The 27,037-nt window shown below is 41.0% G+C and overlaps 1 protein-coding gene across 4 annotated transcripts in view; it reads left to right on the forward strand.

The window, feature by feature from the left end:
- Positions 1-4,051: 4,051 nt before the first annotated feature.
- Positions 4,052-27,037, forward strand: part of nsd1b (nuclear receptor binding SET domain protein 1b) — a 32,474-nt gene continuing 9,488 nt past the window's right edge. The window contains exons 1-19 of one of the 4 annotated variants that reach the window (XM_067608635.1): positions 4,084-4,179; positions 4,275-4,367; positions 4,484-4,574; positions 6,225-7,141; positions 11,402-11,540; positions 12,455-12,627; positions 12,874-15,970; positions 17,739-17,851; positions 18,011-18,266; positions 20,349-20,449; positions 20,929-20,971; positions 21,400-21,662; positions 21,812-21,949; positions 23,072-23,195; positions 24,601-24,801; positions 24,894-25,073; positions 25,831-25,987; positions 26,155-26,360; positions 26,498-26,610. In XM_067608635.1, coding sequence (XP_067464736.1) covers positions 4,559-4,574; positions 6,225-7,141; positions 11,402-11,540; positions 12,455-12,627; positions 12,874-15,970; positions 17,739-17,851; positions 18,011-18,266; positions 20,349-20,449; positions 20,929-20,971; positions 21,400-21,662; positions 21,812-21,949; positions 23,072-23,195; positions 24,601-24,801; positions 24,894-25,073; positions 25,831-25,987; positions 26,155-26,360; positions 26,498-26,610 — 6,237 coding nt within the window. In that variant the 5' untranslated portion in view covers positions 4,084-4,179; positions 4,275-4,367; positions 4,484-4,558. Of the gene's footprint in view, positions 4,368-4,393; positions 5,195-6,224; positions 7,142-11,401; positions 11,541-12,454; positions 12,628-12,873; positions 15,971-17,738; positions 17,852-18,010; positions 18,267-20,348; positions 20,450-20,928; positions 20,972-21,399; positions 21,663-21,811; positions 21,950-23,071; positions 23,196-24,600; positions 24,802-24,893; positions 25,074-25,830; positions 25,988-26,154; positions 26,361-26,497; positions 26,611-27,037 lie in introns of those variants that run through there. The other 3 variants (XM_067608631.1, XM_067608634.1, XM_067608633.1) reach the window with 3 other exon arrangements.

The following is a 27,037-nucleotide window of genomic DNA, read 5'->3' on the forward strand; positions in this document are numbered from 1 at the left end:
TTGGGACTGTAGAAGTTTCTCACGAAGACAATGTGTGAAAATGAAATGACTGTGTGAGCTCTCTCTGTGTCATATTACCAGAACAGAAACCTACACAAAGCCCTGCTCCTCTCAGCTGAGTCATGTGAAAGTGGGTGAAAGAAGTGACACGAATAAGGGATTGGTCATGAAGGCTGTGTGAACATAAATCACTCACACATTCATTATTATTTTGCATGTAGAATATTTACATATGTCACACTCTGAAAAATGAGAATGGCAGCTGAGGCGGGGATTTCCAGACTCTTGTAGTTGAATTCACTCATGATGTTCACATAAAATGTAACAGAAATATTGTCATTGTGTCAAGAATATAAAAAGACTTAGAATGAAAGGTCAAATCCTGGCTCCTTTCTCATCTCCCCACAGCTGCACAATCACAGTGTGAAGTGGGTGTAAATGTAGCATTGTCAGTTTCAGAAAGTTATAGAAATGGTTGCATGCAGCCCCACCTAATTTAACGTCAGAAAGATGTGAGGGAAAGGGTTTCTGAAGCTATTCTGATGGAGTATACTGGCTTCAGGTTGACTGGGTGGTGGTTAGTATGTGTAATTTGATTAACTGCAAAACTTTTACACAATATGTTGTCAATACTGCAGATACTGTATGCACCACTAAAGCATTTTATAATCTGAAAAGATACAGGTTTTGAGGCCTCATTTTGGACCTTTAAGACCTTCTTTATGTCAGTACTTACTATGCTTACAAAGTATATTTTACTACATGAATTTGTTCATATTCGAATTACAATAAACTAATTACTAGTTACTAATGCATACAGAATGCACAGAGTGGGAAAACAGGGGTTCAATAAGAGGAACCACAGTAGCAGTAAATATGCCAAAAAACAAAACAATGAGCTGAAAGATGCTAAAATGCTCCATAGACTTGAGGTGAACTACAGAGTTGGAAGCTAATTCTCTGAGGGTTCATCACTGTGACCGAAAACTTTCACATCGTGTGTCGTCATTCATCCTTTGTTCATATAAAAAACATTCGCTGTGATGTTAACGTGGGTAACTTTCTGTGGCTTTCACCTCTTTAAATCTCATATATATATAGAGGATTGATCATGAATTCTGCATGGAGCTTTAGAAACACTATATAGCACATATATGCACATAAAAACCTGAGTAGAAGTGTTAAAAATTTGGGAAAAATGTCTAGCAAATAAGTTAAACTGTAAAGTTGATCCCAGCTGACTACAGCACCACATGTTGTATTAAGAGTTTAAATAATATTGATGCCGTCGAGGTAAGAAACACCAGTCAAATACTATGTGGCTACAAGATTTACAAGTACTTTTTCTCATGTGTATATTCACATAACACCAGTTAATACAAATGCACACTAATTTGCATTTTGGTCTGCACATCTGGACTGAAATGTAACTACAGAGTGATGTACACACTAAACGTGGTGTTTAAAAGCCATGTAGCATAAATTTAACAGTGATGACAGCTTTGCCTGTTGAGATGATGGGCAGCTGGACCATAAAACATTATGATGTCATGAAAGCCACATGCAGGGATAGCTTTACAATTCATTCATGAAAAAACACTGGTATCACTTTTTTGGTTTTAGTGTGCTGCTTTTCGTTGTGGCAATAACGCAGACACATTTTTTTTTTAAAAACACATGTTTCTTAGAAACACTTTTCAATATAATGCATTCCAAAAGTAGAATTTATGGCAGAGCTGTTGTGTTGGATTGCATTAGACTGCACAGGTGTTCCTAATAAATTGCTCAGTGAGTGTTTTTCCTCAGTGAGGAAAACAGTATTGATGCTCTGGCTTGGTAGGCCTGTCTCTTACCCTGTCCATCAGGCAATAAAAACTCTTCTTTTGAGGACAACATCTGGCTGGCCATGCAGATTTCAGGCAGGGCCCTTCGACCTCTGGTCACCCTCTGACACAACGCTGAGAAAGATATTAAATGACAGAAAGGTGGAGAGTAAACTGAGTAAATATGCACATATATCTTACAACAACATTTATTCTCAATTTATTTTATAATTTTGGGAAATATACTTATTTGCTTTCTTTGGGGGAGTTTGATGAGAAGATCAGTGTGAATCCCATGTCTGTGTGTTAACTTCAGAGCTGAAGTCAGGAGACTGTAAGCCTAGCTTAGCATAAAGACTGGATGGAGGGGAAACAACTAGCCTGGCGCTTGTCAAAGTTCAAAAATATGCCAACCAGCACCTCTAAAGCTGATTATTTAAAGGTTCTTTATGTAGAATTGTGAAGCAATTTACGTATGTTAATGTTTTTCTTATTGCCAGTGAGTGAACGGGTAGTAATGTAATGTAAAAAATGAGACCTTCCCTGACTTTCTCGGTTGTCTGTAACACCCTGTGGACTGATTTCTATGTGAAGGACCCAGTAACACTAAATGTGGTGTTTTAATGCCAAATAGCATAAATTCAACAGTGATGACAGCTGTATTTCCTCAGTGAGGGAAACAGTATTGATGCTCTGGCTTGATGGCCCTGTCGCTAACCCTGCACGTCCGCCAATAAAAACTCTCCCTTTGAGGACAACATCTGGGCTGGCCAAGCAGATTTCAGGCAGGCCTTTCCATCACTGGCCACCCTCTGACACAACTCTGAGAAAGATATTAAATGACTGAAAGGTGGAGAATAAACTGAGTAAATATGGACATATAATATATCTTACATGTATGCAGACAATTCTGGCTAACTTAACATTTAATCTCAATTTATTGGTTTTATTAATATAATCCAATTAGGATTTACAGTGTGTTTAGTGACTGTTGTGGGGTTTTTTTTTTTTTATCCATATGCATATATTCCTGCAGGTTTGTGTGACTCTTTCAGACTCACTTTGTGGTAATTTGCATATATCATATTACTATTGTGAGTAATAGTGTATTAAACATTAATAAAAGGAGTATATCAGTATGTCTTACTCTATGTACAGAAGATTTAGTTTCTTAATGGACTCATAAAACACCCTTCATGCGCTGTCAAATCAAAACCTGGTTTGACGCAGTAGTGGAAAGTCCGCTCAGTGGAAACCTGTGCTGAGTAACCAGCTCGCTGTTGGTGTAAACGAGATTTAAACTACGTTAATCGTACATTGACGGTTCAACTGGAGGTGTGCGGTCCTGCCGGGCCGCGGCGCTGTTCTGCGCTGCGCAAAACCGCAGCAGGCCCCGTCCTATCTGCCTGTCTCTCTCTCTCGCTCCTGTCTGCCTTTTGAGTGCCTCTCTCTTCCTCACCAAACCCTTCCTGCGAGAAACCCAAGCCCTTCGTGTCTCCCTGTCATCTGAGTTTAAAAAAAAAAATCAGGAAACACCGGGGAAAGTGAGGGGCTGATAATCACCGAGAAGCCGCATGTGTGTGTGTGTGTGTGTGTGTGTGGATGCAGAAAACAGATCATATCCACTAGTCTCGTCTTTTTTTCTGAAGGCTTAACAGTGACCTCATCGAGCTTTATGCTGTTTTTCAATTTCATTTCTTTATCACGCTCCCCCCAAGACCTGAGAGGAGAGGAGGGTTTGCCGTTTTGCGGCCATGTCGATCATAAACGCTATTTCCCCCACATCGCCTCCCGGTGACAAGAGAGTATGTGTGTGTTGGGGGGGGGGGGGGTATTTTTACACCTGAAACAACCCCCCCCCCTCGCCCGCCCTCTCTGTCCTCACTGACATATCGTCTCCAAATGTCCAAATCTGGAGATTTCCTCACCCCATAAAATCAAATACACCAAAGCAGAAATCTCGCATGTCTCCCTCAGCTCAAGCTCAGTTTCAGCGGCCGAGAGCTGCAGTTGTTTTCCAGCTTTCAGCCCTCCGTTTCTGAAAAAAGAAAAGCTGACCGTGTGTTTTCCCTTTTTTATACATACACAAAAACAGTCACCAAAACCAGCACAGTCGACGCTTAAAGTGGCAATAAATGTTGTGGTTTTTGCTTGTCAGACGTGCGTTTGGCACACACACACACTCACACACATACACAGCAGAGGATAATGTGCCTCAGTCCCCCCTGTCGTGGCAGAAAACGCTCATAAGACAGTGACTTTGGGAGGCACAACATGTAAAGAAAATGTTCCTGCCGTGATATGGGTGATTCAAGACTCAAACAGCCTCCAGAAACACCTCCAGAGCACAGGAGAGGTGCGCTTTGTGGCTCAGTTTCTCCGTGGCTGGGTGAACTTTATATCGAGCATATATTAACACTTTGTGGCCTGTTTTTTTTTTCCTCCTCAAAGGCTGGAGGACTCCATTTTGAAGGGACCGGGTGTGCAGCCAGAGACTACATACAACAACTCGTCTCAGGAAAGGAAACCCATCTGTTTTTCCGGGTAGCCTGCTGCACTATTTCACTGCTTCTTCTCAGACGTAGTGGTGGTGGTGGTGGTGGTGGACATTTTTTTTTTTTTTTATCTTATCATTTATTTATTTCTCGTCTCATCTCTAGGCGCATGTGTGCTGCCCAAGTGCGTGTCGAGGTGGTGGTGGTGAAGAAGATGCCAGTTGTTGGGACAAGTTTGGCATGTGTCATGTCAATGGTGATGGCAGCCGGGTTTAGTTTAATAATTGATGCTTGTAATTAAGGAGAGGGGCGGGGCGATTTTTTGGAGGTGTCGTGTGGTGGTCCGGTGCATTTTTTTTTTTTTTTTTAGGCTGACAGCTCAGATTTTTTTTTTTTTTCTTGAAGAGAGATTTACGGCCCCTTCTGTGCTCCATGCTGTGGACCGGCTGGGGAGGGAGGCAGTGGTGACGACTGCCAGTGCGCACAGTAGAGAGGGAGACTGACTTTCAAGGGGCAGGCAGAGTCTGCAGGCAGGAAATAGCCATTTAACAGAGCAGAAATCATAAAACGGGGGATTATAAAGTTGTAGTTATCACAAAGCAAAAAGGGGGGTGTCGCTGGAGGAGCACAACACGCCTGAATTTCTATTCCAATCCAGGGGCCGCTGGACCAGGCTTTAGCGCATGTAGAGAGGAGGAGGAGGAGGGAGGAGGAGGGGGGGGGAGTGAGTGAGTGAGTACGTTTCACAGGATCCAGGCCTAGTAGTATTGCCGCTGGGACTCTCCTCATCCGCTTTCAAAAAATTGGAAATTGGCACATTTAAACGCCAAAATGAACAGGTCGAGGGTCATTTTTGCGGTGGCCGACACCGGAATGGTAAGATTCTCGCGACAGATCCCGTGTCATTTGGCGTTTTCTGCGTGATTTTGTTGTTTGATGCACATAGCCCGCATCTGACGGAGGGAAGCCTGTGGAAGTGTGTTTGTGTGTGTGTGTCAGTGTGTGTAAGTGAACTTGTTGTGTATCGTCCGTTTTGCATGTTATGTGGCGTTTGTGTTTCTGTCTCGTGCAATCATGGAGCCACTGCAAGCCACGAGCGACACACAGACACACATATGCAGTTGCACACACCTTTACACACACAGATGCACACACACACACACACATACACACACACACACACACACACACACACACACACACCTATGCACACGCGCCTTACATACACGCGCGCGCACGAACGGGTCCATTTTAATCCCAGTTTGTGGTTACAGCGCAGGCAGTGTTGGATTGATTTGAACATGACGCGCTTTAATAATCTCACAGGCGTTATTGTGTGTATACATGTGTGTGTTTGGTAGCCAGCGACGAGTTTAGAGGCTGCTGACCTTATCGTACTTGATGTCATTTTCATCATATCGCGATAATATTCCTGAAAGGCTCTAACAGCTGGGCTGCGGTGTTTGCGCAGATTTCTCCCACAAATGTCACATTATTAGGTCGATCCGATCGTCGTCGTGAGTCTGTTTACGTTTTGTTTTGACATCATGTGAAGGCAGACTGTGTGTGTCTTTACAGATTTGATGCACCGTGCCTTTTTTTAGATATATCTCATTACCAGCAGCCTGGGATAACTTTAGATGAGCTGCAGGGATGCTGTGACATTTAATTGAATGAAAGACAGATTGCAGATTTTCAAAAGTCTTGACTAAAGTGTAATTTTTAACAGGAATATTATTGAAGGATTATACAAAATATCAAAATCAGTTCCACAGGAAAATGTGGAAGTCCCAAAACAATTATTACAGGCATATTATAACAAACTGTGAAGTTAATGTTTTAAAGTTATCCAAATTTTGATGTTTATGATAGGCTGCACACTAACAATTTTCTGTTCATGTTTCAGGGAGGAACCATGCCAGCATGAGTGGGCCTTACGCAGGCCCTGGCAGGGAGACTCATCAGTCCAGCTGCCCTTTGACCCCCGGTCGTGACCTCTCCACCCACTCCTGCTCCTCCAGACACCATGACAGCAGGATCAGTTTAACCATGTCTGCCTCCGCCTCCTCCCTCAAGCATGCATCAGTCTATGGGTTCGCACAAAGGGACCACTCCTCCTCCTCATCCTCCTCCTCTTCCTCCTACAGTCCCCTCAGGAGGCTGCAGCATCTCACCACCATGGTGAGCCAGCCTGACCTGGTGCTGCCGGTGAGGGAGGGGAGGGCGCCAGACAGGAGCTGGGATTGGGGGACAAGTAAGAAGGAGAGGGGGAAGGAGATGGAGAGGGACTCCTGGGCCAATTGCACTGGCAGGGATTATTGTGGCACCCAGAATACCAGCAGGGAGGAGAGCATTGGTAAATCTTCTTCTGCTGGACGAAAACAACCTGATGTCCAAACTGGAAATAGAAACGCGCCAGCAGCCAATCGGAACGATCCTGTTGTCTCAGAGAAAAAGGCAGAAGGTTGTTTCTCAGGCCCGCCTAGCCCGGCCTTCTCTCTCGATAGCAACAGCCCATTTGCCAACGGCTTCCTCCACTTTGAGTCCTCTTTGTTTGAGGATGACGATGACAACAATAATGAAGAGCGGGAGGTTGTGTTGCCTGTCGGAGACTCACGGGACAAACACGAGAGGGTGGGGAGTCTTCCTCAGTCCACTTCTGGAGACTTAAATTCCAAGGATGCTACTGTGTCATCAGCCAAGGTTGTCACCCGGTCCCAGTCCTCAGGTCAGCGCAGGAGATACTGGGACGGCTCGGATGACGAGTGGGAGAGCGACACCGAGCTGTTCCTATTTGGGGATAGCCCTCCAAGGCATTTAATGGCAAGTTTTACCCTTATTAGTAGACATGTCACAAAATAATGGCTTTTCGGGTTATTTTAGCAGTCTGGGTTTGTTTGTGACACCCTGGTTACTTTATTTCAGACTGAGGTCACTGTTTTACTTCCTTCTTCATGCTGTTTTGTGGTCCTGATAAGAGTTTTCTCTCTGGTGTAGAAAGACAAAGCGTAGTAAAATATTAGTCAAAGGACAACAGACATTCACTCGAGTGGAAAATATTTGTTACGTTGCTGGATTAGGTTAATGTTTTTACACACAAGCCCTGTGCCCTTGACCTGACATAACAAGATAGTTGTTCATCTTAGATAATGGGTGTACACATACAGTATCTCCACAATTGTAGCTCCGTCATTGATAAACATAGTTGTTCTCATTTGAAAAACAACTAAAGTAAAACATTCACCTGCTCAAGTATGAGACTGGCTCACAGGTAGACATTAAGCAGGAACTTAGCGACTTAGCTTTTGTTTCTCCCTCCACTAGTGGGATATGTTGCTGGAACTAAATTTTGGCAGCGTTCAGAAGGTGATAAAATCAAAAAACAGGAGAGAGAGCAGCACACGCTATCTCTGATGCAGTATTTTTAATTTTACCTCGATTAATCAGTGTTTCAGCACGTATTTCGTTCTTCAATAGCCACTAATTATCTGAAGGACACTATAGGACAAGTGGTTCAGATCAACAAGTTCACAGGACAATCAGTGTAAATAGGGCTGCAACCAATGATTATTTTCATTATCGATTAATTGGTGGATTATTTTCTCAGTCAGTTGTTTGATCTTTAAAATATCGGAAAATGGTGGAAAATATCATTCACTGTCTTGTTTTGTCCCAACCAACAGTTCATAACCTAAAGATATTTAGTTTACTGTCATAGAGGACTAAAGAAACCAGAAAATATTCACATTTGATAAGCTGGAACCAGAGAATCTTTATCTTTTTTTCTTTTAAAAATGACCCAAAATGATTAATGGATTATCAGGATTTTCTGTCAATCAATTAATCGGCAAATCATTGCTGCTCTAAATGTAAATATACATGTAAACACAGCAGACATTTTGACTTGCCATTGTAGGGAAAGCACAGGTGTTACTAATAATAACCTTAAGGATGGCTCTGTTCCATTCAAGTGTCCCAGTAAGCCATGAGTGTGACAGTGTGCCAGCTTGCACAATACCAGGACCCGCAAACTGAAGCGGCTAAATGGAATTCAGCCATCGCTAAATTTATTATTTACACTTATGCTGTTCCTACTGTGACATCTAAAAATATCTTCATTGAAAAAGGCCTGTAGATGGTATTCATAGCCAACAAAAGCCACCAATATTCTTATGTCAACGTGGACATAGAACAGCATGGAAGCAGCACAAGAACACCTATTTATTCATAGTTCACACATCTTTTTCGTCTAACACCTCTTCCTGACCAAAACAACTACCTGAGGAAAACTGGTTCAAGAGATTGATAGGATAATACCCTGTTGTCAGCTTGACTGATGGATTGGCTGGGCTATACTCTGACTTTAAATGTAAAAGGGTGTCGTTTTACGGGAAGTCCCTGGAGTCTGTTTGTCATTGTGTGAAATGAATGAAATGATAAAAATAGTGAAACAATCACTCAGAGGTCAAAGTGACGTTTTCGATTTACATGTTTTGTCTGACTAACAGACTAAAATGTTAACAGACAGGTTCATAACCTTTCAAGTCAGTCCTAAAACAATAGTCAGGTGCAGCTGAACAGGAAAACACTGTCCGTCGAGACACAAAGGGGAAATGTTTTACCAAAAAGTGGAAGATATGCACTTTATTTGACTAACTCAAATGGCTGAAGCTTCATATTATCTTCAGATAAACTTTTAAATACATCTTTGCTCAAAACGAGGACTGTGGATTTTGTCCCTTATCTCTTACTTTGTAAGCGCATTTAGAGGGGAACCTAGCGAGTAAAACCTGCTTGAATATTCATTTGGGTGCCTGACTATTGTTTTTGGACAGACTTGAAAAAATTGTGAAGCTCTGCTTTAAGATTTTCAATTAACTATTATATATGACAAGGAAAAACAGCAAATCCTCACATTTGAGAAGCTGGAACTATTAAATGTTTGACATTTTTGCTTGGAAAATGACTGAAATGATTAATCAATAGTCAAAATAGTTGCCGACTGATTGACTAATAGATTAATCGATTAACCTGGCTCCAGCTTCATGCTGAACAGACAGATATGTGTGGTTGTGGTGTTGATCTTCTTTTGTATTTCCCAAAATGTTGAACTACTCCTTTAAAATACCCCAGCCAGGGTTACATCATAGCAACAGCCAGTGTCACCGCTCTGGCCAATCCTGCTACATGCCGGTCATAACTCAGGCCTGCTCATGTGCCCTGCCAGTCCAGTCAACCTGCTGTTGTGAGCTGTTACTTTAATTTACACAGAAAAGGATGGTTGTTTGTTTTTAAGATTTAATTGTCCATGTTTTAGTGTTTATGTTTTCTTATTCCTTCTGTCAGACAACAAAGGCATGTCTCCACCTTGTTAAATAGTTGATGGACTGTGAGAACACAAGGGACAACAATGGAAATAGGTCCATGGGTGTGTTCCAGTACCCATACTACCATACTATTTAGTGTGCCAGAAAAAGATTTAGTATGTCCCGATACATAGTATGTCAAATGCAGTGGGCCAAAAGTACCAGCATGTCCTACTACATGCGGTCGCATTTTGCAGTGTGCAAGCCATTATGCTTTTCTGGCTATTCTGACTCATAGTCCCCTGAGCAGCAGAAGATACGACACATTGACTTAGCTGCCAAGAGAGCAAAGACTGCACATTAGCAGTGCAACGACAGAAGCCGCAATCACAGATGAAGTAGTATGTCCCAATTGTACACATTCTGCATGCAACAGTATGTAATTTGTAGGGGCAGCTGCAGCATGTACTAAAAGTAAAAAGTTGAAGTTTTCGATTCAGTAGGCAGCACAGGACTTCATCGTTCTATCTTTAACAAAGTCTGATTTATTTTTTAATATGTTAAAGTGCTGTCAACAATCCAAAACCTAGTAGGCACCAGTGCTAACGGGTTGTAATAGCGTTCTACTGTGGTTTCAGTGGAAACCTGTTGAAACCTAGAATAGGAAGACAAGTTGAATTTTGGATCTATTATAGACAGAACAGAAAAGCTTGTAGACCCCCTTTTCATACATTTTATGTGTAAAAGAATTGTACAGCCACACATATGATAAAATTTCAGTTTTTGTCTTTGCCCGTCCTTCATCTTCGTTCTCTCTACCTGCTTCCCCATCGCCTAATGTTTTCTCCGCTGTTCAATCAAGTGGAAATAATTGATGAAAAAATGTCAATATTGGAGCACAAATGTTCATTCTTGATCTTTAGGAACAGTATAGGGTGAAAAGAATATGAGCACAAATATCCAGTCACATTCACAGCCTTCCTGTGAGTGAACTCTGAAAGCTAACAAGTGGATCTTTGTGCTCAGACTCTTTTCACCATACAAGTCAGTATTGCTTCCCCCAACATCTTTGATGCTTTCAGCCACACAGTTGATTCATATTTCTGGTGTCAACAAATCAGGCAAAGCCCTCAAGATGCTTAGCCAGGTCAAGCAAAGTCAGAAAAACCCCTTACAGGTAATCAAATCCCAGCCTTCTCCTTTTTGACTTAGAGCGGCAAAATAGGCATTAGCATTGTATAGGTTATAGTGATTTGCATCATTAAATCATAATTAAACAACTTTGTTGTTTATAAATGTAATACTTAATATCAAGTCTGTCTTGGCCACACTTTATATAACTTATAATAATTTTTCATCGAATGTTTCTCCTGCCTACCGACCTTTGGTTTTCACAAGAAAATTGTATTTAATTCAGTGGAACATGAGTGAAAACGATATTTTGCAGACAAAGTTGCCAAGGAACTTGGAACATGGTAATAGTATAATTTGAATTCTTCATTTTTTGGACCTGATTCTCAGCAGGTGATTAACACAAGCAGAAATAAACATCCAGTAATCATCACATTATGGATCATATAATATGTCTCAATGTCTTTGAATGTCAAGGAAATGCACATTAGTAATGCAGCTGGTCACAATGAACAGAAACATGTTGAAATATCAAGAACATACCTGTAGCTCTGATGCAAAACATTTTGTGGAAATGCAAAACCTGTCTCATTTTCAAACATCTCATTTAATTTTTTTCTCTTCACTGTCATGGTGTTGACAGCAGAACAGCCTGAAGAAAAAGTCTTTGCCACCTGTGAAGTTTTTAGAGGGTGAAGTTATTTGGGCAAAGTTCAGCCGAAGACCATGGTGGCCCTGTGAGGTGATCGTTGACCCCGTACAGGGAATCTATCACAGAGTTAAAGGTGGGCCTGAAACATTGTTGACCTATTGTGATTATGTAAACTAATGCATTATTATGGGTTGCTTTCACATGTTTGATATGCTCTATGGATTATTTCGGTCGCCAGTTAATTGCCATCCCCAGCTGGTAATAACAGAGCTGTATTGTGTCATAGAGTGGTGATTAACACTGCATCAAAAAGCTGATAAGAAGGCTGTTTGAAGTAATTTAGGACATTATTTAGGGGTCAAACTGAAAAACACATTCAGAAATGCATAATTATTTTGTTGTAAACTGTTCAATTTTCAACAGTATGTCTTTATTGGACATTGGTCAGGTTACAAAGTGGAGAGAACCATCATGCCTGAAAAGATTTTAAAACAGCATAAGTGTAAATATCTACTGTTCTCATATTGCTATCAAAAACTAAATTATAATTTCAACCAATGGATTTTCTCCTACATCACTGTCGAAAGCATTTATGTCAAGCACCTGCATCCACTGGCATGTATCAGGGTTTCATGCTGCTTTATGTTTTTCCTCTGCAACTGTGGATATTTACAGTTAAAGTCAAGTCACATATGCTATTCATTGTGTTGTTCTAATGTATTGAATGCCGCAAACTGCTGGTATTATAGGTTTAAGTTTCACTCTTGCAGTCTAAATGAATCATACACTCATCTAAGAACAAATGAATAAGAACTACAGCCACTTTTTTCAGCTGATAATTCATATTTTGGCCATGTAACAGTACATAATGTTCAAAATCCTGATATTAATATGCACATTTGATTCTAGTTTTGCAGAGAGTTCAGTGTTCTTGCATTTTAAATCTCTCGTTGCTTGGTTGATGCATTCCTATACTCACTGTGCAGGATGGTGCAGTTTTGATATGCATCCCATGAGATTGAGGCTAATGTTTTGTTGTTGTCTTAGAGCCCAGTGATCGGCCCTGTCGGCTCTACCATGTCAGGACATTTGGGGAGCCTGTGGAGCTGGCCTGGGTTGCGGAAAAATCTGCTCATACTTTCCATGGAGGTTTTCAATTTGAACAGCTCCCCCTACTGCGCCGAAGGGGGAAGCAAAGGGAGCAGAACAACAAATACAATGTAATTACTATTTTATTAATGATGAACTACTATTTGCATCCCCTTATAAAATGTTGGTCTACATAATAATCATGGTTGGGTGATCATCATGTTAGACAATAAAAGAAAGCTTGCACACCAAAAACTCTCTTCAAAATAGATTTGTTCAGGAATATCTTGCAACGGCAATCGCGAACAGTTTCTGCTGTAAACTGATATGTTATTTGTGTAAAGATTGAGCAAGTTTTTGCCTTTGTGTCTCTACAGATTGCTAAACGTTTTCAGGACTCTTGGAAATCCAGTGTTGCAGAAGCTGAATCTGTTCTTCCACAGAGACCCAAAATGGTATCCTCCCTTCCTTCGTCCATAGATGATGCCTTCCACAACAGTTCCACACCAGAGAACAAGGCCCATCAAACCTTACCCCCCTCCACCTCACCTGTCTCCACCCTTCCTGAGACATCGCACTTGACCAATGGATCTATTTCATCCCCAACCGTTTCATCCCCAATACCAGCTCCAACAAAGCCAAGCACTTTAAGGAAACCTCCTGGCAAGAAGAAACTGAGTAAATCATCAAAGAACATGAATAGAAAACACTCTAAAAAGATGTTGCATAATAGCCCAAACCAATCAGAGAGAGACAATGGAGAATGCCCATATTCTGACCTTGACTCAGTCCCTAAGATTTTGTGTCCTAAAGCACTTGAGCGTCAGCCTAAACTGGCTCCAACTCAGCCGTCTGTTTCGGTTGTCAAAGAGGTAAAGAAGCAGCCAGAGATTCAGAGTGGTCTGTGGTTCAGCAAATCAGGCAAAGACAGGCGACCTAAAACAACCAGTCCAATGCCAGATCGTACTCTCTTTAGTAAGGTGTCCTGTAAGAAAAAGAACTCATCTGTAGTTAGTAAAAAGACGCTGGTTCCCAGTGCCTCCTCCTCCAGTGGTGGGCTCAGTGACCAGTCATGTTTGTCAGACAAGCATAAGACTCTGGTACCTGCTGAAACAAATCTACCACCTGAACAGTCAGGAAATTTGAAGTGTAAAAACACCCTGGTTGCTAATAGGCCTTTTGATATAACCGGCAGCCCTGCTGACCAATCAGGATTGTCAGACAAGCAGAAGTCCCTGGACTCTGTTGAGACTGGTGTTCCTTCTGGTGTCAAATGTGGATATTCAAAGAGTAGACAGACAGTCTGTAATACAACCGACACTGTTACTGGCACGCTGTCTGACCAGTTAGGTAGCTCAGATGTTAAAAAGCCCCAAGAGCCCAACAAGAAGGCCAGTTTCAATGATCAGTCCAGGTTTTCAGAGAGTGTAACGACCATCCGTCAAAATGAACATTCTGACATGATGGCTAGAAAAAAGGTTTATTTACATGACAGGACTTCAGACCAAACAGAAGAAAAAGAAGGTAACAAGCCTTCAGCGTCCAGTTTGAATGTCAACACTACTGACCCATTAGCAAGGCTAGGGAAGCAAACATCTCTGGTCTCAAAGTGTAAGCTGCCCTTTGTCAAATTAATACGCAAAGACATAAAGGGTAAGAAGATCCTAAACTCCAGTGTAATCATTAGTTCTAAAAACCAGCCTGGATGTACTAAAAGTGAAAAAACATCAGATACTAATGAGACTCAAATGTCTTCTAAACAATCAGACTTGGTGGATGGCATGGCAAGTGTCTCCATAAAGCAAGCAGGTGGTTCAGAATCCAAAAAGATCTCCGTTAAGAAGTTAAAAGCAAGTGGTGGTGCTGGTATGCTTCGCCTCTCTGCAGAATCATCACAAGGGAAAACTAGTGTGGCCTCCAATGTGGCAAGTGTGTCCACTAATGAGTTAAGTTGTCCAGAAGCAGAAAGGATACCAGTTTTAAATATAAGCTCAAGCAATGTGACTTACTCATCCTCTAACCAATCAGACCAGTCAGAAGGTAAGAAGACTACTGTCTCCAATGGAACAAGCATGTCCTCTGACAAATCAGGCAGTTCAGAGCAAAAAACGACTTCTGTTACTAGCACATCTCATAAGACAACTTCTTTGCCTTCTCACCGGCATGGGAATTCAGTATCTAGGAATGCTCAAGCACCCGAAGGCCTGTCCTCTGAAAGATCCAAATCAAAGCACGTTCCAGATCAAGTGAATAAAGTCCTCCTACATGAGCAGCCTGCCCATCTTCCAGCCAGTAGTCGACTAATGACCAGAGCCCTGAAGGCTATGCAGGAGGCAGAACAGAAGAAGCGTGAAAAAGCCCGAAAGGAGGCTGAGCAGAAAGAACTCTTAAATCCATTCAGAAAAGCAGAGGGCCTTGTATGCCATTCTGAGCGCAACTCCTCTTGGAATCCAGATACCAAACTGGACTTTTGCACTAAAATAAAATCTCTTAAATCTCATTGTAATGACAATGGTGAGTATAATCAGGACACTTTTTCTAGCTGTAGCACTCCCCCTTTGATGTTTTCTGATTCAACTGACTTTGAAGCTGAAGTCAAAAGTGAAGATGAAGACCTCTCAATATCCTCAACTCCACCAATGGACTTCATGCCTCTCACTTCTCGGGTAAAGGAAAAGAAGGAAGATCATTCCTCTGACATTTGCTCCTCTTCTGCACCTTCCTCGCCATTTTCTTTTATGAATGCCTTTAAAAACGTGGAGGAGGTATCCTTCCAGTCCTTGACAAATGAGGGCGATGGTAAGCCCATCTCCTTCAAACCAGACACAAACTACAAGTTCAGCACTTTTCTCATGATGCTGAAGGACTTGCATGACACTAGAGAACGAGAGGGGGCTCCCTTAGAACTGGAGATTGGGCCACCAAGTGCACATGTTAAGGAGGAGCCCTTAGTGATGCCTGGGAAGGCTAAATCCACAGGCCAAGATGAACAAACTGAAAACGTTAATAACAAATCAAGATCAAGTCCCGACAAAATCGAAATCACACACAGTAAAGATAGCACAAGTCAGGTCTCCAAGAGGCCCTATACCAGAAGGGGAAGCTCCAATGGGATGAAAAAGAAAGCCAACCGCAAAGTGCCTTGCCGTCCTGCCAGGTCTGGACCTGGTTACCCAGGACTGGAGTCCTCGCCAGGAATGGAGTTTTCAGCAGGAGTGGATTGCTCATCAAGAGTCCAGTCCCTGTTGGGTATGCAGGCCAGCAGTTGGGCAGCTGAAAGTGGTGAAGGAGTGATTAGAGAGGAGAAGATGTGGAGCAGAGTAAATGAGAATCTACAGAACATGGTGCCTTTGGAGCAGGGGGGGTCCAACACTACGCAATGTCTGGAGCAGCCGAATGGCCTTGTTGCAGACTGCACTGAGGCAAAAACAAGCTTGACGCGCATCACTGGAGGAGGCGACGAGGCTCCAACAGGTAAGGACATTCTAGTTTACATTCTGCCCAAAATAGTGAAGCACAATCTGACCCAAATCCCGCACAGTCCTACACAATCATGTACTTTCAAGTTGATCACATTGCAGTACATGTCTTGCGTACCACCCATTCATATAATATGAATGAGGAGTGCACTTCCACAAATTGGATTATTCAGTCACATATTTGGAGGCTGATGTAATGTGATACCATGCAACAGAAAGCAACTACTGGGCTTAAAGTGATATTCCACACAAAATAATTTTAGTATCCTTCAGCATGAGCCATTTCTTTGTTATCTGTTCATTTGCTCAGTATATTTCAAACTTAGTTGTACTGTAGCCAATGGTAGTAGGTCACAATATGAGTAACAACAATGGAACAAGTGTATGGAGTCATATTTTGGCAAAACTGTTGGTACTTGCTAGCAGTAAAGCTAACTCCAGCGTTGAAACTAATCATGGGTTAAACAAATTACAAATAAACTTTAAACCTAAAATTAAAAGATTGTTTTGGCTACTTGGGGTAGTGGGAACAAGTTGTGAACACAACACTGACATATCATCAACTTTTAAGTTGATATGGCAAACTTTTTTGCAAACAGTTGCGTGTTTACACATCCAGCAGTTTCGGAGCAAAATTATGATTCATTTGGAGTCGTGTTTCTGTCCACCTGAAGAATTTAAGTCCAATATTCACTTTCTTTTAGCTCTGTTTTTGTTCTCTATCAACTCCTGTGGGAAAAATCTGGCTCTTAAGCTGCTAAATACTCCACTACGTTCACCAGAAATTTTTCTCTGAAAACAGCTTCCTGCTGCAGCTGAAAACGATGTGAGAGCAGTGAGAGTTGTATGGAAATGGCGGTGCTTGCAATTTTTTTTAATGCCGATATCTCAAGATCACAAGTTAATTATTTTGTTACCTAAAAAAGCTTTATCATTTCAAGATAATGAGATAATCAACCTGTTACCACGAGAGAACAAAAGGTTGTTTCCTCTTATTCATCAGAGATCAGGAGTGCCATGCCAGCATGCATGGATGGCGCCTTGACAACTGTAGCAACTGATTCAAGCTGAAAATGTCAGATCAAGGAGTACCCATTATTATCAACAGCATCTTTCTTAATGACATCTGTGTAACTGCGAAATGGCTGTTTGATTAACTCCTGGTCATAATATGAGGGGATGTTTCAAGTATCAAACAATACCTTTCAAGCATTTTCATTTTATTAGACTTAATAACAGAAAGGAAAGTGGGGTGGAGAGAGGGAATAAGAACCGACGTATGACAGATTTGAACCCATGCCCTTACAAGCCACTTGAAGGCTTCTTATGCTTGATCTAAATAGTTGAGCTATACTCGAGGGAGACATGGAGAGAAGAAGACAGGAATGAACAAAGAAGAATGTGCTCCACCCATGATAAATCTTGTGATAAATTATCTTGTTATCTCGAGAAATTGGCCTTTTGTTTTCTTGAGATAACGAGATAAATTAACTCGTGATCTTGAGATAATGGCTTTAAAAAAATAATTGCAAGCATGGCTGTTCTCAGCTTCCATAGAGATGAGACCATTTCAATTTAGATTATTTTTATTTCATCAAGTATGTCAACAGTAAAGTCAACTGACAAAGGGTTATGTGGTTCAGAATAATCAGTGTAACCTCTATGGTGAGATGTATAATAATCTTCATTCTCTATTACTGTATGTAATACACCATAAACAACAAAAAGTAACAATAGCTAGTGTCTTCGTATGTCTTTCTCAGGACATAAACGAATAAGAAAACCAAGCAAGCGGCTTATTGAATGGACTGAAGAGTACGATCAGATTTTCTCCACGAGGAAGAAAACCAAAAAGCCTCTCCAGTCGATTGGAAAGGTAAAAATCATACAAAGTAAGATCTGTTGTAACTTTATAATTACATGTTGTTATATATGCATAATACTATGGCATAAAGCAACCAATTTCACTTTTTGCAGCTAGACATAAAACTTGTATCACTGACTTGCATTGACATCAGGCCATTTGTTTTCTCAGGCCACTCAACCCATTACCTCCATTTCCGAACCCCCGGTATCGGACAAGAACGCACGAGACCCCCCATCTTTGAATTTACTTCCTGAAATACAGACTCCACCTCCTGAGGAAATCCCTGTAACAACACCTTCTGAACTACAGATTCCCAGCACTGAAAACACGTCTCCCCAAGATGCATCGGTGCTTTCCATCGACACGCTAACCCCTCCACCTGAAGCTGAACCTTCGCTGTCAGAAGGCCTCGTCAAAGACAACGGTGAGCCAACGTTTCATTATTTGCAAAAGTCACAAAGAATGTCTGGGAAAACAGTCAAAGGAAAATCTTCTTGGTCAGTGTTGATACACTTAAATGCCAAAACAACTCCAAACTTTCGACTGGTACTGTATATGGACACTTGAACAAAGTACTGATATGGAAACCCCCAAATATTACATCCATATGCAACTGATGAATACGTCATTCCGAAACAATGGGTATCCAATTGTTGATATACTAGCTTCCATTCCTCTGTGAAGGCTTTCCACCAAATTTTGCAACCTGGCTACGGGGATTTACTCCCATTCAGCCACAAGATTATTAGTGAGATCAGCCACTGATGTTGAGCGATAAGGTCTGGCTCGCAGTCAGTGTTCCAGTTTAACCCACTGGTGTTAGATGGAGTTGAGGTCAGAGCCCTGTGCAGTCCTGTGAAGTTCTTCCACACCCAACTGGGAAAACCATTTATTTATGGACCTGGCTTGGTGCCCGGAGGAATTGTCATGTTGAATCAGAAAAGAGCTTTCTCCAAACTGTTGCCACAAAGTTTGAAGCTCTCCATTGTCTAAAATATAATTGTATGGTGTAGTATTAATATTTCCCTTCGTTGGTACAAAGCTGTCTAGCCCAATTACTGAGAAATATCTCCAGACCAAAAGTAGACAAAAGAATGTGGACAGGGTGTCCAGATACTTATGGCTGCATAGTGTATTTTAAGGCTTACATTTTTGTATGCAGAGATGACACAGTGGTATTCAGACACAGATAAACATATTATTTTGCACATGAATTCCAGCATCCACTGTACATAAAACCATAACCATCAAACACATAACTGGAACTAGAATAAAATCAGTATTTTGTTAACAAGGCTGAAATGCACAACTGAATGCAGCACATGTATTTCCTGAGAGAGTGTATTTGTTTCACAAACTGCTCCTAATACACTGTGCTTGTAAAATGTATTTGGGTACAAATGATGCACTTTAATGTATTTAAAGGAAGCCATCCTTGCCCACACAAGCACTAAATAATTACCGCATGTGTCAGTGTGAATAAGGGAATTATAGGAATTTGCTTGTTCTGTGTTTCAGGTGGAACTCTGAACTATAGACTGTAAGACCATAAACCATTTTATTAAATGAGACTTACACTGTACGTTAAGTCAACTGGTTAAACTGGTGTTTCAAAACTTGACTTAATTAGCCCTGGGTGTGTTATTCAAAGTGGGTGCTAAGCTCAGCTACATTTTGTATATAGTTTTATCATAATTGTGTCAGTAATTCCAGTAACTAATACTGTATGGCTTTGATACAGAAGTATAATGATGTATTTAAAAAGAGATTAAAAAAGCAAAACATAAGAAAAAATCAGTTTTTGTTCTGCACAAAGCTGGTGCTGATCTAACATGGACATTACATGAACACTTTGAACAGATTTTTGTCCAGTTTGGTTGCTCGGTTGAAGCTATTGAGGGATCCTGAAAATGTATGGCTAACCTGACAAGTAAGAAGAGTTTCAAGTGTCCACCTGTTATTATATTTATTTATGCACACTGGAGCAGAAGCATATAGCCTAATATTCTTAGATTATTTTTTAGTACCATGTAGGGGATTGCGGCACAAGATGCAAATCTTGTTTTAAAGCCAAAAAAAGGACAAAGTAGTATTTGTGATACAGTGTGTTGTATTATCATGTACAGTCTGACCTCTTTCACAGATAATTTGATCTTAACTCAAGATCCACTTACTGCTTTTTCCAGAGGTTTCTTTCTTGTCAGTTAGATAATGTCAGCTATTTAAATAGGTTTGTTATCTGTGACCATTGACAGCTGTTTCACCGGCGGGAGAAACAATCAACTATTCACAGTTTAGGTGGACGGATTGAAAATAGGGACATCATCTTCCTACATTCATGCAAAATAGTGATCACAAAAAAGGCTTTCATCTTTGCCAGATGATTTTGTTATGAACTGTAATTTTCTTGTGTGGAGTGTTTCACAGTCCACACAAAACTCTTAATATGCCTTCGATAAACATCTTTATGTTTCATGCTACGCTGGCTGTGACATCTCATTCTCAGGAAACGCTCCTCTGCTGGAGAAGAAGCGGAAGAGGAAACCCACTCAGAAGATTTTAGAGTACTGTCTGGAGGCCGAGGCCTCAACAGGCCCCAAGAAGAAGGTACAAGATGGGCATTTGCTGTTGTGTGTACATTTAGTCATCTATGGTTTATCTGGTACATGTGTATTTACACTTAAATTTGAATTTGGACACGTTTCCTGAAGCAGCACTTAACAGTCACTTAATGACGACGACTTTCCACAAAATGAAATTGTGCATTTCAGTCAGAAGCAATGTCCGAACAACAGGGAATCCGAGTAACAGACAGAAACAGCATGCAGGACTTAAGATTTAAAAAGTCAGTCTAACCTAAACAAGCCTCATACCACACAGACCCTCAGTGGAGAGGATGTAATTTTTGAGGATCAAAGCTATTCAGGATCAGTGAAGATCGCAAAGAAAGAAAAAAATCTTACAGGCATTTATTTGTGTTCTTTCTTGGGCAGAATATCATGAATAGGGATACATTAAACAATGCTTTGTATTTTGCAGCTTGGCCTGGCAGAAATAATTTGTGATGATATTTTTCTTTGTCACAGGTCAAAACATTGAAGAACAATTCAAATCCTGCTCCTCAATCAGGTCAGTGACCCAAATATTTCATGTTTCAATTTCAAACAGTTGATATTACACCACAAGTGCAGTTCATAATAAACTTATCAATATCCCTCTTCTCCATCGTGTACTTTTTTACACTCTCATGTCTTTTTTTTTCTGAAAAGTTATTTCCCTTGTTTCCAGAAGTATAATATTCACAAATAAAGCAAACAGAAACATGTCCCAACTTTAGAAAATTAAAGAAAAGACATGTTGAATTTCCAGACAGAACAGTATTATCTAATAAATTTGACTCTCATAAGAAAAGTGTGATTTAAAATGACCCAGAATCAAAAATAAATAGCTTTAGATAGAGATTTCCTGCAGTGTTATGACTTTAATAACCAGCTGTGATGAGCCACCTTTAGTCTTGCTTATGATAAGTGGTGCTAACTCGTCTTTCTTACACCTAGATTCTGGGCCACCACCTTTAAAATCAAAGAGTAAGCAGCTTACAGCATCCAGTTCCCCACCGACCACCCCAGAGGTTTCCACCTGTCCACCCACACCTTCCATTCAGACCGATCCCACTCCCAGCACTCCTGCTCCCTCCACTCCACTGCCGGAACCACCCGAACCCAGCCAGGTTGAAACGACATCAGCAGATGACGATGATGCTCTTCAACCAGACGACAATAAGTCTCAGGAGGTCAAAAAGGACACAGCAGAGTCAGAGGTCAGAGGACACGTTTGCTTTTCACAGAATTGTGGTTCTACTGTTTATGCAGTATGTGGAACTGCTGCTTGTATTAAAATGATTTACTGTAAGCGTATCTCAAAGTACAAAATCTATCATTATTAAACTTAATTTTTTTTTCTCCTTAGGGTGACCCGTCCAGTTTGGATCACAGCTTCTCCTCCATGAAGGACGACTTGTCGCTGTGCGACGACCCGCTTCTGCCCTCAAGGAAGATCATAGGGGACCGAGGAGGCCCAGCGTCCATGAAGGAGAACATATGCCAGGTGAGCTTTCCCCAGAGCCTAATTTACTGATGGACAAAGAAAGAGCTGTTTTGTTCAGAAGAGAGAAAGTTTTTCTTCTGAGCCTTATTTACTGATGGACATTTCAAGATTTATTTTAGCAGTGATTATCTTATGTAAACAGTGCAAGTGCAAACAGTATAATTTAATGTTTTCTTTAGTTAATAAGTCAAAGTTGGTTAGGCACAACATATCCCACTCATAAGGTTTGAAGTAAAGAGACTCCTGCTGGAAGATGAAAATTCAGAAATATTTTCTTTATTGTGGAGAACAGTGTTATTTGGTTGACTAGTGCAGTGCCTGTTCAAAATGTGCCTGTTCGGACCAGGCAGATTTCTCAATACCTAGAGAGAACAGTGCCTCATGCAGATTATCAGTAGACACTACAATTTACCGATGCCCCTTAAACGCCCCTTGTGCGGACTATCAGAAGACGGAAGCTGATCAGAAGCTGAGCTGAAGTTGATCAGATGAACTGTAGTGCCCGTTCAGAACATGCCTGAGACATCCTGTGCTATGTCTTGAACGTACATACCGACTGGCCACCACATGAGGAACGGGAATAGTAGAGGTTGACTCTTCAAATCATTCTCTATGTTAGTTCTTATCACTACGGATGTAATTCCCCCTCCGACCACAATGTGGGTTGCAATGGCAGAGTGGCGCTGTCTGCATTTCCTCTCATTGACTCCACGGGCAGAAGAAGAAGCAGAAGCAACGTTGTTCATTGGGTATTTTTATATATTTCTCGAGATCCCCTCATCCAAACAACTTCACATTTGACACTGTACTTCCTTGGATCCTAAGCAATACACCTGCCAAGTCGATCGGATGAGCAGTTGTTGAGATACGTGAAGACACATATACAGACAGACAGACATACAGAGATTCCTTCTTTTATAATTAGATGTTTGGTTCCAGATTGGCTTAAATGCATACTTTATTAGCCTGTGAATCCCCCGTAAAAATCCTGTGATAATACCTTTCTCTACCCATCGTACTACACACAAAGAGGAATCCCAGCACACAGGATCACTTTCACTGCTACTCTGAATCACTCTTATTATAATATGTATTTTGAAGTGGGTTGTGTTTTTGTCCCAGGTGTGTGAGAAAACCGGGGAGCTGCTGCTATGTGAGGGTCAGTGCTGTGGAGCCTTCCACCTGCCCTGCATCTCTCTAGCCGAGGCCCCTAAAGGGAAGTTCGTCTGTCCTGAGTGCAAATCAGGTACGCCTGTGGTTAAGCTTTATTGCCTGAGAGAAAACATCTGCAGTATAAAAGCAGTGCAACTCAATAAAATAGATAGATACATAAAGCCTATTAATGCCAACTGTCAGTAGGCCAAAGGTCTGTGTAACTCTTATCAGTTTAATTTTCCATTTTAACTCTTATTATAAAGTTCTGGCACTCAGGTGTGTCGGATCATAAACTCTGGAAAACCAAAAAATCTCATTACTGTCAATCATTTATACTCACATTACTTATGATGTTTCTGTCCTCAGACCCTCATCAGCTAAAATTCATGCAGGCAAACACAACCGCTCTCATATATAATTTATTATTTATGGGACTATGTAACATATATCTATGTTATTAATACTGAAGCCCTTTGAGTTTCTATGCCCTTCTCGAGTTGCTATGAATGAGAGGTGCAGTACAAATTAAATGTATTGTTATTATTTTATTATTATAAGGAAACATAGTCTGGAACAACAAAACAAACAAATCTCCATACTGAGCTTTTCCAATTTTTAAACAAGATTAGTACAGTAGAGTAACTTTATCTGATGATGGTCTAACAACCAAAATGTCATAATTAAAGTGAGTATAAGTGATCGACTATGTGCGGCATTGTTTTGATTCTTTCCCGATTTTCCTTTTTAAAAATTCTACAATAGAATATTTGGACATTGAAAAGTCTCTTAAATTGTATTTTTGGTTTGTAAGATTAATATAAAATGAAGATTTTAGTTTGGCAAATTTCTACTTTTTAATTTTGGATTGACAAATGAAACATTAAAAAAAGATAACATTTCTGAGAGTGCCACAGGTGGAAAATTATAAAACATGAAAAGGTAGAAAATAGACATTAAATAAATAAATACATTCCTATAATTTAGTTATACCATTTTTTTAATCCTTAACATTGCACATTACCGTAGGAACGAGTCGCCAGGACCTGTTTTTGAAAACATGGAGCCCATTCTTTGACTGCATAAACATTAAAAAATAACTATGAACTTGTATCACGCTTAATATTTATACTCACTTTACCTGTCTGATAAAACTCACCGTCAATGTATACACATTATTATTCTTATTTATGGTAAAGCCTGATACTATAAGTCTTCACCAGGTATTTTTATGTATTTATTTTTGATTGATTGCTGATGAACTAATTTAGATTATTTATTTTTATTGTTTGTTTTATTCATTTATTTATGAAGATATAGGGGTTGATGAGTTGTGGGTTTTCAGAAGTAAATATTTTTAAAAATGTTTATGTATGTACAAATATTTCTGTTGTAATGGATCTCTTAAAATAAATATACATTTCAAATAGTCGTTAACATGTACGGGTACGAATGATTTATATTTAACTTTCTAGCATAATGTTTTTTTATTCTCTCAGGTATCCACACCTGCTTTGTGTGTAAGAAGCGCGGTGAGGATGTGCGGCGCTGTATGATTCCTGTGTGTGGGAAGTTTTACCACGGGGAGTGTATCGCCAGCTTTGCCCCGACCGCACCTGTGAACCGAGGCTTCCGCTGCTCGATCCATGTCTGTCTCACCTGCTTCATCGCCAATCCCAACAGTTCCTCCATCTCCAAAGGTAGATTGCTTGTTCGTCTGTTTGCTATCTGTGTTGTTTTGTGGACCTTCCGTGCTCTGACTGCCCGCTTGTTCTCTTGTGTTTGTCTGTAGGTCGTCTGGTTCGGTGTGTGCGCTGCCCGGTGGCTTACCATGCTACAGACCTCTGCATGGCAGCAGGCAGCGTTGTGCTCTCTAACAACAGCATCGTCTGTCCCAACCACTTCACCCCCCGCCGCGGTGTCAAAAACCACGAACACGTCAATGTCAGCTGGTGCTTCGTCTGCACTGAAGGTATGGTTTTATGAAGATGTGGAATAATCTCAGCCTGACCTAGCCAGATTTATTGAAGCCTAATCCAAATAAACAACACGATCTCTCTCTTTCTCTCTCTCTACCTGTTTCCTTTCACTGTCTTTCTCTGTTGTACACACACATGCCGGTACAAAGTTCTTTTTGGCCCAGCCACCAGAAAGTCTTGACTGATGCATTTTCTCACAGATTTTTTCTGGACAAATTGTAAATAACTTCTGTTGCTGGGACCAAGATCAGGTGAAAGTGTAATAAAGTGACTGGACTTCTATTTACTGACTCAAACAAACTCCTTAAAGCTGCATTAATTTATTTTTTTGCCATAAAGGGGCAGAAGAACTCACTCACTCAAAACTCACTCTCCTTTTAGCTCTGGTTTGGTCTCCACGAACACCTGAGAAAAATATCTGACTCTTTAGCTGCTAGATGTTTCTCTGTCTTCAATCTTTGGCCACTTGGGGTCAACGGAAACAAGCCATGAACACAACACTGACATATTTTCATGTCTTAAGCTGATTCAATCAGGACCAAACGTGATGGACGGACTGATCGATAGCAGCTTTCACTACTAGTAACTAACTGACAAGACATATTAAAGCAAACAGCGGTACACTTGATGTTGCTCTCACCAAACTGCTGGCCAACCCTCACATGCAACCTTACACAATCTGTGGACCTCGCTGATAAAGCACACTGTACAATAATCAGCAGTTAAAATGATCCTCCTCCTGTGCTCCAGGTGGCAGTCTGCTGTGCTGCGAATCCTGTCCTGCTGCGTTCCACCGAGAGTGTCTGAGCATTGAGATGCCTAAAGGCAGCTGGTACTGCAATGAATGCAAGGCAGGGAAGAAACCTCGCTACAAGGACATTCTCTGGGTGAAGGTCGGGCGGTACAGGTCAGTGGCGAACTGGAGAAACTAGACTTCTCAAACTTTTCCAAACCTTCAACACAGCGCACACAAATCTGTAGTCCTGTACAATTAACAAGCACTTCTCTTTAAATCCTTAATCTACCATGTGTCTACAGTTCTGTTCTTTTTGTGTTTGTTTCTGCTTTGTTAAGGTGGTGGCCTGCAGAGGTCAGCCATCCCAAAACGATCCCAGAGAACATCCAGCGGATGAGGCATGATGTCGGGGAGTTCCCAGTTCACTTCTTTGGCTCCAATGATTACCTGTGGACTTACCAGGCCAGGGTCTTCCCTTATATGGATGTAGATGCCAACAGCAAAGAAAAGATGGGGAAAGGTGTTGATGCCACCTACAAGAAAGGTATCTTGTGTGTTCAGCTAAATCGCTTCTTTAACAGATAGGGAAAGAGAAGGTCGCCAGCGTTTTGTTATGTTGTTTGTTGTGTCTTCTGATCGTACCTGCTATATGATGACTTTACATCTGAACTCCTTCCTCAGCTTTGGAGGAGGCGGCTGTGCGATTTCGTGAGCTGCAGGCAGAGAAGGAGCTTAGGCAGCTTCAAGAGGACAGAAAGAACGACAGGAAGCCTCCTCCGTACAAACATATTAAGGTATTGGAGAAGACTTGTGGTTTTACAGATGTTTCTGGATAAAGCACAGCACTAACACTGGCAGGGATGAATAGTGATCTCTCTCCATGTCTTTGTTCAGTCCAGAATGTTTCCAACTCAGGCTTCTTGTTTACCAAAAATCATTGAAATCCATCTGATCAGGCCAGTGAGAGTCTGGCATTTTGAAGCTGTGGTCCTCTCATTTATTCTTTTCTGCTTTTACCCTCTAACTACTGTAAATTCTCATATAAAAGCAGGTTTTCAAATAATGCCAGAGTGTCAGATTTGCTACATTAAAAGCCTACCAATAAAGCGAAGACCGGAAGACTTCTCATGTGAAAAATCTGCAGGAGATGTTGAGTTTCAGTCATGGAAGTAAACAATAAAGTATTTGTGTTTAAAAAGAGAAACTGAGAGCAGTAGAGTG

Source organism: Thunnus thynnus, chromosome 13 (genome assembly GCF_963924715.1).
Source record: "Thunnus thynnus chromosome 13, fThuThy2.1, whole genome shotgun sequence".
Taxonomy (NCBI): domain Eukaryota; kingdom Metazoa; phylum Chordata; class Actinopteri; order Scombriformes; family Scombridae; genus Thunnus; species Thunnus thynnus.